We start from the raw sequence: 13,037 nt of genomic DNA, 5'->3' as shown, positions 1-13,037 counted from the left end.
GGGCGGGCCGAACGTTTTGCCGGCGTTTGGGGTTGGCGTTGTCCGGTTTGACCTTGCCTCATCACCACGTGCGCCTCTCGGCGGGGATGAAGGAGGATCTGCGCATGTGGCGGGCGTTCTTGGAACGGTTCAATGGAGTACCCATGGCGCCGGCGGAGGACTGGGAGTGGGACGTCACCATGTACTCGAATGCGGTGGGCTTCGGCGGTTTCGGTCTGTATTAGGAGGGAAAGTGGTGTGCGGAGCAGTGGCCGGAGCACTGGCAGGCAGGCGGGAGGAGCATTGCGTTTTTGGAGTTGTTCCCGTTGGTTGTGGCGGTCACGGTGTGGTCGGGGGCGCTGGCGCACAAGCGCGTGCTGTTTTGAGTGGACAACATGGCCATCGTGCAGGTGGTGAACAGACAGTTGGCCCGGGACCCGCAGGTGCTGAAGTTGATGAGGGTGTTTGTTTTGCGTTGCTTGGAGAATTACATCCTGTTTCAGGCGCGCCACGTTCCAGGAGTGGACAATCACATTGCGGATGCTTTGTCTCGTTCACAGTGGGAGAGGTTCCATGGGCTAGCCACGGCGGCGGAGGAAGTCAGGACGCCGGTGCCGGAGGACATGTGGTCGGTGGGCGAGGCCGGGTCTTTCAGCTGGTGAAGGCGTCAGTAGCGGTGTCAACGTGGAAGGCATACGAGCACGCGTGGGAGGAATTCCTGCAGTCCGGCGCGGTAAGGCGAGGGGACCGGTGGCTGCGCGAGGAGCAGGTGGTATGGTTCATGTTGGCACTCATGGATAGAGGGCTGTCGCGGGTGTCGATTGCGGGCAAGTTGTCAGCGGTGGCGTTCATGGGAAAGTTGTGGTGGGGTTACTCCCCGTCGGCGGGGGAATTTGGGACCCGGCTGCTGGAGGGGTGGGCGAGGGAGAGGGGTGCGAAGGTGCGGCTGAGACGTCCCATCACGGTGGAGTTGCTGGAAGGAGTCATGGGCGCGCTCCCGGCGGTGTGCAGGGATGAGGGCGAGGCGGTTTTCTACCCTGATGTCCTGGCTGTTCTTTGGAGCGTTTCGGGTGTCGGAGCTGCTGGGCGCAAAGGGGAGGCGGGGGTTGTTGTCGGAGGATGTGGAGTTGCGAGCGCAGGAGGTGGCGGTGCGTTTGCGTCGCTCGAAGACGGACTAGCGGGGGGTCGGGACTTGGGTGGTACTGGGTCCAGGCGGCAGGGAGGGGGTGTGCCCGGCGGCGTGGGGGAGGAGGTTGATGGCGAGCCGCGGCGAGAAGGAGGGGGAGGTTTTTGGTCGAGGTGGGGGTGACGGAGTGACGGCGGCTCAGGCATTGTGGGTTCTGCGGCACGCCCTGCGGTACATGGGTGAGAACCCGCTGGCTTTCGGGACGCATTCCTTCCGGATCGGGGCGGCGACGGAGGCGGCACGGAGAGGTTGGGGAAAGGAGGAGATACAGAGGCTGGGCCGGTGGAAGTCGGATTGTTACCAGACGTATGCGCGGTTGCGGGAGGCGTATGGGGTTTTGTACCAGTGATTCCCGTTGTTGATATATGTGTCTTTACAGGTGCTGTGGTGGGCCGGAGGTGGCTGTTTTGAATGTATATATTGTGGGCCACTCATTCGTCAAGCGGGCAGAACATGCGGAGTGGGACAGGCATCGGACACTCAATTTGGGATTGGATGAAGGGCTATACCGTTGTCATTGGAGGGAAAAAGGGGGTAGGCGTTGGCATGAGTTGTTGCCCTTATTGAACACGGTGGTGAGAGGGAGGGTGTGCCCGGATGTGGTTGTGATTCATCTGGGTGAAAACGATTTGGTGCAGTGCAAGGGGCTGGCGTTGCTCAAGCAAATGAAGAGGGACCTGAGGGAAATCAAGAAGCAATGGGCGGGCTGTCATGTGATCTGGTCCGAGTTTATTCCCAGGCGGGTCTGGAGGGGAGCGGAGCGCCCAGGAGTCATAGACAGGGCACGGAGGAAGATTAATTGGGAGATGAGGGAATTTTGTGCCAGGGAGGGGGTGGGGAGGATGGAGCACCCGGAATTGCGCTATGGCGCTGTGTATTTTTTCAGGGAGGATGGGGTTCACCTGTCCAGGTATGGCATGGAATTGTTCATCGTCCAGTTGAAGGAGGCTTTGGATGGGGCGTTGGGGGTGCTCAGGTATCCCAGGAGGCAGGTTTCCTAGGGGGGGATGAAAGTCGTAAGCGATTTTCGAGTGGCGCTTTCCTAAGGAGATAGGGTGGATTTGCTGGAGGCCTGGGACTGTATGGTAGGCGGGGGTGAGGTCATGGAGGTCACTGTGGTCATTCAGTCGGGGGTAGGGGGGTAGGTTGCTGAGCGGATGTTTTGTATTTCAGTTGCAATGTTGGGGTTAACTTTAGGGGTGGGGGTGGGGGGGCTGTCAGGCAGTTGTTATTTAGTGAGCAGTAGTTTTGTTCGGCACAGGCCAGGTGGGTTATTGTTGTAGGTGCACCTGATTCCAATAAAGCGGCCTTTATCACACTAGTTTGGTGTCTGTGTCAGTGCTTTCCCCCCCTCACCTACTGGTGTGCCCCAATGGGGATTTGGGGTGGTGGCCGACCAGCGGGAGGCTCTCCCCCCCGGGAAAGTTTGGGGCACCAGGGGAGGGGGGGGGAGGAAGCTTGTCCCCCGGGCTTACCGTAGCTGGGGCTTCTTGGGCTGGTTGGGCTCCTTTGGGCTCGTTTTTGGCTTGTCCCCTATTTATACGGCCATTTTGTGTCACTGCACACTGTTTGTGGTGCAGTGACACAGCAGCCAGGGGTCCGTAGGCAGATTTGTTGTCCCGCCCACCCTCCCTGTTTTTGTCCCGGCTCTGAGGGGTTTTGTTGGTCGATGGTGCACTGGGTTAAGGTGTTCAGGTTGTGGTGTCGCTGGAACAGGTGCGGTTACTGTTGGTGCTTTCCTAAGGAGATAGGGTGGATTTGCTGGAGGCCTGGGACTGTATGGTAGGCGGGGGTGAGGTCATGGAGGTCACTGTGGTCATTCAGTCGGGGGGTAGGGGGGTAGGTTGCTGAGCGGATGTTTTGTATTTCAGTTGCAATGTTGGGGTTAACTTTAGGGGTGGGGGGCTGTCAGGCATTTGGTATTTAGTGAGCAGTAGTTTTGTTTGGCACAGGCCAGGTGGGTTATTGTTGTAGGTGCACCTGATTCCAATAAAGCGGCCTTTATCACACTAGTTTGGTGTCTGTGTCAGTGCTTTCCCCCCCTCACCTACTGGTGTGCCCCAAATAAATGATTCCAAAATTGGGAATATGCAGTTGAGGGCTGAAAAGCATTGACTCATAGAGCCAAGACATCCACAGGCATGCATTCTGTTTCTGACTTCTACAAAGCCAAGCTAACCTGCTGCTTGGTGTATTTACCTGAGTGTTACGATGATAACGGATGGTTGGGCACAAGCTGTTATGAGGGTAACGATGAAGAGGAAGATAAGGAATGGGATAAGTGTATTGCAGGTGCGATTACACTTCCCTGACACAGCGAAGCCATTTTCATTGAGATATGTTTTGACAATAACCACCCTGAGTTGGCTTCGCTGCCCCACTGTCGGTGGAGTGATAACTTGGCGGCTTTGAACACAGGCACACTCTGTATAATTCCTTGCCTGAAAAAAAGAAAAGAAATTCATTTTATTTTATTTGTTGAGGTAAATACATTCTAACGGTGAGGCCATTTTTTTTTCACAACACAAAATAAATTCTTTACAATGTCTCTAACATTGTTTTGGATGCACTTGATAGACAGACATGGGGCCAGATGTACAAAAAGTAGGAATTGCAATTTCCACTTTGCGATTCATCCTGAATTGCAATTCCTTATTTAAGAAAATGTACAACTTCTATTTTGCGATTCCAAGTCAGTCGCAAATTGACCTACCTCATTAATATTAATGAGATACGTCGTAATTTACGACCCAACAGAATCGCAGCCATGACATGGCTGGTAGCCTGCTGAGGTCAGCAGACCACCATGTCTGTGATTGCTTTTAAATAAAGTAATCTTTTTTTAGGCAGCCCATTTTCCTTTGGGATGGGTTTAAAAATAGAAGAATGATTTTTTTAAGTTTAATTTTTTAAGAGCAGGCAGTGGTTCTAAACATTTTTTTTCAACATTCTCAAAGGGTAAGGGGTCCCAAGGGGACCTGTTCCCATTTGTGAATGGGTTAATACCAGATTCAAAATGGCGGTAAAGTATTACTGTTTTACAACCAGAATTCGGTAATATATACCATACCCAAAACACACTCCTTTCAAATACTGAATCGCAAATGAAAATTGTGATTTGGTAACAAGTTGCTGAATCACGATTTGCAGTTTACACATTTGAAAAAGTATTTTTCCGCTCGCAAATCGGGCCGTTTGCGACAGGAAAAAAGCTTTGTACATCTGGCCCTATATTACCAAGGAAGCCCATTTCAAATGTAGGGAGCTAAACATCCACATGCAATTTGTTACTTTTTAACCCCCCATTGAAGAGTAAAAGCCTTTTTCACTTTATTTTGGAGGTAGTCAAGAGTACCATTGTATCGAAGTAGATGAATTAATCCAAATAACCTGTAATGCAGATGATATATATGTTTCAGGAGAAGAGGTGGAGTTGTAAGTGGCAACATAGGATATCATGTATTTACATATAAGATGCTCCCATGTTCTATGATTAATCTATCCTTGCTCACCTGTATTTAGTCAGAATAGTGACATATGATGCAGCTGCTTTCTATCAGTTGATTACATTCAATTATGGGATTCAGAGAACCAGACACAACTTTGACATATATCAGGCCCAATTCTGATGAAGGCAGTATCATTGCTCTGATATTATTGAACAGCAAAGCTATTATTGAATCTTTCTCCAACGTTTAACACAGTATATTATACTATTTTACTGATCAATCTACATTTGGAGAGCCCTAGAAGCACTTTATTGGAATGGCTCAGAAGGTTTTTCATAAACCACTTCGTCTGCAGATGGAAACAGTTCAAGCTGTTGCAGTGCAGAAGTGCTTCACTTGGGGTCAGGGGCAGTTCATGTTTCTACAGTGCACAAGTGAAAGGCATAGGATGCCCTAGCTGTGCAGCTGTTGTGCTGCAGGGAATTATGGAGCATATTATCAAGGGGGTTTATCTCCGCTTTTTTGGCTTTAAAAGCCAAGAAAGCAGAGATAAAATTATCTCCCTATTACCTAGCTGTCGCTAACACCAGTTAGCGACAGCTAGTAGGAGATAGAAACCATCTTGGGCCCCACTTTGCATGTCAGTGATATTTATCACTAATGACATGCAAAGTGGGCGTGCCAAGATGTTAGCGACTGGAAACAGACATATCTCCAAAAGCTAACACTTGCCCTGAGCACTTCTTAGCCATGTTATCCAGTGGGAGGTGGATAACATGGCTAAGAGCATTAGCTCGGTAATGCATGAATATCGCGGACTTTTCAGCGATATTCATGCATTGCGGCCGTTTTTTATCGCATTTGCGATAAACCTTGGTAATACCAAGGTTTATCTGCGATAAAAATCGCCACAGCTCAGCGGTAAATTTTTGTCTCTAACCAAGCAATAGCGATAATTATCGCTATTGCTTGGTAATATGCCCCTTTGTTCCTGCCGTGTGCAGGTTTGTGGATTGAGAGGAAGTTAGGACTTTCTCTGCATTGCATTTAAATCTTCATTTGATTACGTTCCCACAGTGCTGTAGCACCACATATGAACAGGGTGCTTTACAAACGGCCGTTGAGTAAATCAACTATCAAAACCCACCCACATTTCACACTGCCCCGTAGGCTGCCTTCTGCAATAAATCAGGCCTTCTTCTGCCATATATTCATCTGAAGCACCAATACCACAACAAACAGGGTCCATTCAGGGACATAGCTTAGTCAGTGAGATTCGGGTGGAGGGCATAAATCTTTAATTTCCCAGCTAAGAAAGCAGGGAACAAAAGGATTGAAGGTTGAGATGACCACGTTTTGGGATGGACTGTTTCCATAAGGAACAGAGTCAGGACTGATTTGCATTATGTGGGCTTGTGTCTAGAGTGGCACAATGGGAGAAAATCGATGGATTGGAATGCTATCCTGAGTGATTGCCATGGTTCAAATTATTTGCAAACATTCATCCCATCACCTATTGGGTGTTTGATTGCCAGTAGTATGCTTGGAAACTTAAGAATGGTGCCGCTTTACAAGCCTACTCATGCCAAGGTTCTTGAATTCCAAAAAAGTAGTACATTTGCACCCATTCAAGGGGTACTTCTATGGGTGCAGAGCTACTACATTTTTGGTAAACCGGTCACTATGTATATTTAAGATGTGCAGGGGTGGAAACGAAGCAGTGAGCAGGCAATTCTAGGTAATAGATTTGTTAGCAAGAGCAGACTGGCTTCCACAAGAACGTGGTAGCATGGATCGGGAATGAACTGGAATTTCCGAACTAAGTCCAAAAGGCTGGAAATCAGCATATGCATGCAGTGGAAGGCCCAGAAGCTTATTAGAACACTAGAGAGTCCCACAGGTAGGTCGCCCTGCGGTGGTCATGAAAGCGCCGGGAGCGAATCCTGACACTTTTGCACAAGGGAGGATATCCGTTGTATTATCCTAGAACTGGCACTGTGATGTTCATCCATGGCTTATTGTGTCCTTTCTTAGCATAACTCTAGCACAATGGTGGTGAAAAATCATAAACATGGTGAGAATCGCTTGCACCAGATGATAAAGAAGCATGAAAGACATAATATGCCCATTTGTGAAAATGACAAGCATGTGTTTGGGGCCAAACATTAAAATGTGGCAGTTTACACGAAATAACGAAACAACCATCTTTTTGTGGGATTCATTTGAGCATTTTATCCAGAAAGAAAATGTGTTTCATGATAAATGTCTTGATTTTTATGATGATGGCAGGCTGATGGTTCATACAAGATGATAATATTTGATAATTATAATTTAATTTGTTACTTAAAGGGAAATTATAAATTAGGTCGGAAGGTTTATTTTATTTCGCTGCTTAGTACCAGAGGTCAATTACTGATATGGTTATTTAATAACAAATTAAGGCATTTCATAGTCATTGTTTATAAAGCTCTCTAGGATGATAGCGCCACTGCTGTCTGAAGCCATATCATATGCAATGGGTGTACTCTGTCTGCTCTCTGTAACTGAGTAGTAGTGTTGCTATATGAGCCTTTAGGAGTAGCATAATTCTGTGGTCTATGGCTTCTGATTTTCAGAGTGGTTTATGTTTTGATTTTTTCACTCTTCACCTTCCAAGGACATTCTCTGTCATAACAGATGACTGAGAATCTATTTGAAAGTAGAATGATGGAGCTTTCTGTCACTAGTATGACCTTGCAGTGTTGTCACAGTTTGGAAATCATACTGCCCTGGTTTTAAGGATTTTCCATCACTGGCCAGAATATGATTACAGAAAAAAAAGGATGTGTGCCATTGCATAATCAGAACTTCAAAGTGTTTATAATTCATATAACTCTTTAGCCATTTTTAACGAACTTGTGCTGAATTTTTTGCAGTTTTACCATAATTTGCAACTTTTGGGGTGACAGGGTAACCACCAAAACTTTTGGAAATGTAAGACTTTGCAGCACGCCACAACATTGTTGAAATACTTCATTGCTGCCTGTTGTGATGTTATTTCACATCTTCTCTCTTTCTTTACTTCTTTTCTGCTGTTCAGCCTGGTTGTGTATGGAATGTTATGACTTCATAGAATGTTGGGTGCATGCTCTTGGTCAGTTGGTGTCAGCTGGCTGAGCAGCTAGGAGGCTGCTCCTGGTGAGGCGTACTTTCTGGCCTAGTTATCATCTTGGCTATACCTTAAGCTTCTAAACCTGGAATTTAAATAAAGTTACAACTTGGAACCTACTACCTGGCTTCCTGTAAAGATTCTTACTGCAATACTGCCCTTATAGAGCCTTTGAATTGTTTGCAATGTATGGAAAAGTGTGGCAAAATTCACCGTTCAGGCTTGAATGACCCTCCCTAACTCTGGTAATACAGTCTGACTTGTTTAATTTGCTCGTCCAGTCCAATTCAAATCTGTCAATTACAAACAAACACATTCAGCTTACCAGCTGCCACTGGCCATTGCTCACATGGCCCGACAGATCCACGTTACCTACTATCATCAGGTTATTGACCTTAGACAGGCCTCAGCCAGTGTAGTTCAATATACACAGCTTCAATGCTTGCATGCATGCATGCGCAGGACACATTGATATGACAGCAGCCGCAATGCCATTGTATGTAAATTGTACATACACATAAGCCTTTATGGTGCATTGCTTTACTAGCTTTTATCCAGCTATTTAATGTAAGCATATCTTGGGATGTTGTCCACAATGGCCAGTATACCAAAAATTCCTTATGGTTGATGAAAACATAATCATGTATTATTTTGTACTTCACTAATTGTTTTTTTTCGTTATATATATATAAATCCACATATCACTGTCTGTACCAATATATTTTTATAAACAAATATGGATATTGCTTCTTATTGATTGGAAGTGTCATTTTGGCCGAAGTTATGCTTTGTAAGTTTTTATCTCTAGTAAGCACAGAAGTAATTTATTAGGATGGAACTTTTGCACATTTTACGCAAAGCTTAACCGAATTTTCAGTGTTGTCAAATAGAAGTGGTATTTTAGGTGAGTAAAAAACTCTGTATTGTATTTGTGAATTACATCTTCTCCTCCTAAATATCTCACGCTTCCTCCTGAAGAAGAGCATGCCAGCTGATCATTTGATATGTTTTTGCTGAAAGTAACTCATTTCTGTCACATGATTAGGTTCAATAAGGAAACATAGATCAACGCCATCTCCTCCATGTGCTTCAACACCCTCCACATCCTTCACAAGACCTTCAAGTGGATCCCCCAGAATCCAGAAAGATCGTCACCCACACACTCATAACAAGCAGACTGAGCTACAGAAACATCCTCTATGCTGGAATCAACAAATCCCTGCTCCGCAAACTCCAGACCATCTAGAACACAGCTGCCAGACTCATCCTCTTCATCCCACGACATGAACACATCATCCAGCACCTTCGAAACCTCCATTGGCTCCCCATCGAGAAGAGACTAACCTTCAAGCTACTCACACACGTCTACAAATCCCTCCACAACACCAGACCCCAATACCTCAACAAAAGAGTCTCCTTCCACGTACCCAAGAGAGACCCCTGCTCTGCCGACCTCACCTTAGCCAAAACCCCACGTATCCGCAGAGCCAGAGGGGTGGAAGAGCATACTCCTACATCGCAGGAAAGACATGGAACGAGATTCCGCTCAACTTCAGATGTTTCCCCACTCTCCACACCTTCATGAAGAGCCTCACCTCCTGGCTCTCCGGCTGATTCAGAGCAGCATTCCCCCCCCCCCCCCCAGCACCTCGAGACCCTCATGTGAGTAGCGCACTTCACAAATCCCTGAATGATTGATTAACATCATATTTGATGCCAACTATACTTAGTTGATGCTTGCATTTCAAAATCTTGATGACATCATGGTTGGCAACTTTCAGGGATGTCTTTCAGCGGTAGCAACCAGGTGTCTTAAGCTTAACTATGAACAATCTAAAAGTCTATTCTTTATGGACTGCTTCCACTTAGATGTATATAGACTATGGCCTACTGATTAAGGTGGAGCCCCTATTCCTACATCTGTAGCCATAAACCTAGGGGTTCAACTTGACAAAGCCCTTTCTTTTAAACCACAGGTGCAGAATATTGCTATCTCTTTATCTTTTCTGAAATCATTAAGAAAGATGATAAAATACCTCCTAGTGGTTACCCAGAAAGCCATTGCCCATATCTTGATTACTTCATGACTGGACTATGCAAATGTCCCTCATTTAGGAGCTACATTGGAGTTGACAGTCTACATTGGGTGCAGAGTTAGACAACTTGTTTTTTTTACTAAATATCTCTAAACAGGAATCTATTCAACAGGGTTAGAAGCAGCTGCATTAGTTACTCATGAAGCAGAGAAGAAAGAAGAAAGTGCTAATGATTATCTGTTTTGTTCCTCTGAGTTCTATATAGTGTGAACTCAACCCAAAGGTATTCGAGCACTTTCTATGATCACCAGTTGCGTTACAGACAGACACATTCATTTTGTTAGGCACAAGGGGATTAATGGGGTAATTAGAATGGTCCTTGAGTTGCCTTCCTACCACCTTATTACAATTACGGTGGTTGGAATTCAAACTGGCTGGTCAACCCGGCCGACTTCCGAGGAGCTCGAGGAGCCCGTCGGCCAGTAGGAAGGGACGCATAATCCTGCGAGGAAGGCTTTTCTGCCTTCAGGATAATGATGGCACTTGCGAGAGCAAATCCATGTCAGCCTTTCTGTCATGGATTTGCTGTCAGAAAGTGCCTTTGGGGGCCCCTAGAAGGGCCTCCTTCCCCCGGCCCTCTAGTTGGGGGCACCCATTGTGCCCCACTGTAAATCCATGCACCATGTTGCAGACTCCTTTGGGTGACTACCATACATTGCAGCGATTTACAGAGGCTCCCATTTCTCTATGGGAGCTTGTGCTACGGCCGGTTTAGGGATACAGCATACGCTTCCATAGAGAAATGGGAGTATGCGACTGCACCATGTGTGGTTGCATTGTAATTGTGGTTTTGAGACGCCGACTGGAGGTCATTCAGTCCCGAGATCTCAATGGTGTTGGGTGGACATGAGTCTGCCCAACATCATAATCATGTCTTTACTGATTTGCCTAGAAACACAGGATGTTGAACGTCCCTGCTGATATTATATATATATATATATATATATATATATATATATATATATATATATATATATATATATATATATATATATATATGCAAAGAACAGCTCTCCAACAAAGAAGCATGAGGACACAGCGGGGAACTTGTCGGGGGTTCTTTATTCAGCAGCTTTTTGTGGCATGATGCATTTCTGCTCGCATGAGCCTTCCTCAGATGCCGCAGCTGAAACGAGGTGAGTCCAACCTCCTCCTTGAAATACTAGGCCCCTCCCATTATTGTGAGGTCAGCAAGCTCCTCTGAATGCGTTGCAGCTGTAGTCAATTGTTCCGAACTACAGTTCCCAAGATTCACCTCTCCAGTGAGACCAGGTGCGGAGCTGCGATAATGTCCTGCAGTGGACGCTGAATTGCCAGTTAAGGGGGGAAGTTTAATGATGCGGCCAAACCCCGAAGCTTGAATCAGGAACTCCCTCGAGTCCCCAACGTTGTGCCTCTGAATATCCAGTCCGGCTGGGCTGTGGATTTGGTGATACCGTGATCCCTATTTCCCCCGTGCAGTCACGGGCTGTTATGCACAGCAGACACCAGCAAGGCTTGATCCAGAGGCGATCCTGCAAATTCCGTTAACACGGAAACACGAATGCCACATTGCCAGTACAATGCAGGATGCTTGTAGAACGAGGTCCTCAGAACGCGCACTAGCAAGCGCGTGAAATATGCAAAGAACACCTCTCCAACAAAAAAGCATGAGGACACAGCGGGGAACTTGTCGGGGGTTCTTTATTCAGCAGCTTTTTGTGGCATGATGCATTTCTGCTCGCATGAGCCTTCCTCAGATGCCGCAGCTGAAACGAGGTGACTCCAACCTCCTCCTTGAAATACTAGGCCCCTCCCATTATTGTGAGGTCAGCAAGCTCCTCTGAATGCATTGCAGCTGTAGTCAATTGTTCCGAACTACAGTTCCCAAGATTCACCTCTCCAGTGAGACCAGGTGCGGAGCTGCGATAATGTCCTGCAGTGGACGCTGAATTGCCAGTTAAGGGGGGAAGTTTAATGATGCGGCCAAACCCCGAAGCTTGAATCAGGAACTCCCTCGAGTCCCCAACGTTCTGCCTCTGAATATCCAGTCCGGCTGGGCTGTGGATTTGGTGATACCGTGATCCCTATTTCCCCCGTGCAGTCACGGGCTGTTATGCACAGCAGACACCAGCAAGGCTTGATCCAGAGGCGATCCTGCAAATTCCGTTAACACGGAAACACGAATGCCACATTGCCAGTACAATGCAGGATGCTTGTAGAACGAGGTCCTCAGAACGCCCACTAGCAAGCGCGTGAAATATGCAAAGAACACCTCTCCAACAAAGAAGCATGAGGACACAGCGGGGAACTTGTCGGGGGTTCTTTTTTCAGCAGCTTTTTGTGGCATGATGCATTTCTGCTCGCATGAGCCTTCCTCAGATGCCGCAGCTGAAACGAGGTGAGTCCAACCTCCTCCTTGAAATACTAGGCCCCTCCCATTATTGTGAGGTCAGCAAGCTCCTCTGAATGCGTTGCAGCTGTAGTCAATTGTTCCGAACTACAGTTCCCAAGATTCACCTCTCCAGTGAGACCAGGTGCGGAGCTGCGATAATGTCCTGCAGTGGACGCTGAATTGCCAGTTAAGGGGGGAAGTTTAATGATGCGGCCAAACCCCGAAGCTTGAATCAGGAACTCCCTCGAGTCCCCAACGTTCTGCCTCTGAATATCCAGTCCGGCTGGGCTGTGGATTTGGTGATACCGTGATCCCTATTTCCCCCGTGCAGTCACGGGCTGTTATGCACAGCAGACACCAGCAAGGCTTGATCCAGAGGCGATCCTGCAAATTCCGTTAACACGGAAACACGAATGCCACATTGCCAGTACAATGCAGGATGCTTGTAGAACGAGGTCCTCAGAACGCGCACTAGCAAGCGCGTGAAATATGCAAAGAACACCTCTCCAACAAAGAAGCATGAGGACACAGCGGGGAACTTGTCGGGGGTTCTTTATTCAGCAGCTTTTTGTGGCATGATGCATTTCTGCTCGCATGAGCCTTCCTCAGATGCCGCAGCTGAAACAAGGTGAGTCCAACCTCCTCCTTGAAATACTAGGCCCCTCCCATTATTGTGAGGTCAGCAAGCTCCTCTGAATGCGTTGCAGCTGTAGTCAATTGTTCCGAACTACAGTTCCCAAGATTCACCTCTCCAGTGAGACCAGGTGCGGAGCTGCGATAATGTCCTGCAGTGGACGCTGAATTG

General features: G+C 47.2%; 1 protein-coding gene across 1 annotated transcript in view; it reads right to left on the bottom strand.

The window, feature by feature from the left end:
* SLCO5A1 (solute carrier organic anion transporter family member 5A1) overlaps positions 1-13,037 on the bottom strand; it is a 373,416-nt gene that overhangs the window by 59,072 nt on the left and 301,307 nt on the right. Inside the window, exon 8 of the mRNA XM_078687177.1 lies at positions 3,365-3,606. Within this exon, the coding sequence (XP_078543303.1) occupies positions 3,365-3,606 (242 nt within the window). The remainder of the gene's footprint in view (positions 1-3,364; positions 3,607-13,037) is intronic.

This window comes from Lissotriton helveticus, chromosome 4_1 (assembly GCF_964261635.1).
Source record: "Lissotriton helveticus chromosome 4_1, aLisHel1.1, whole genome shotgun sequence".
Classification (NCBI taxonomy): Eukaryota; Metazoa; Chordata; class Amphibia; order Caudata; family Salamandridae; genus Lissotriton; species Lissotriton helveticus.
The sequence above is the reverse complement of the archived record's forward strand: the minus strand, read 5'-3'. Positions and strand labels throughout refer to the sequence as shown.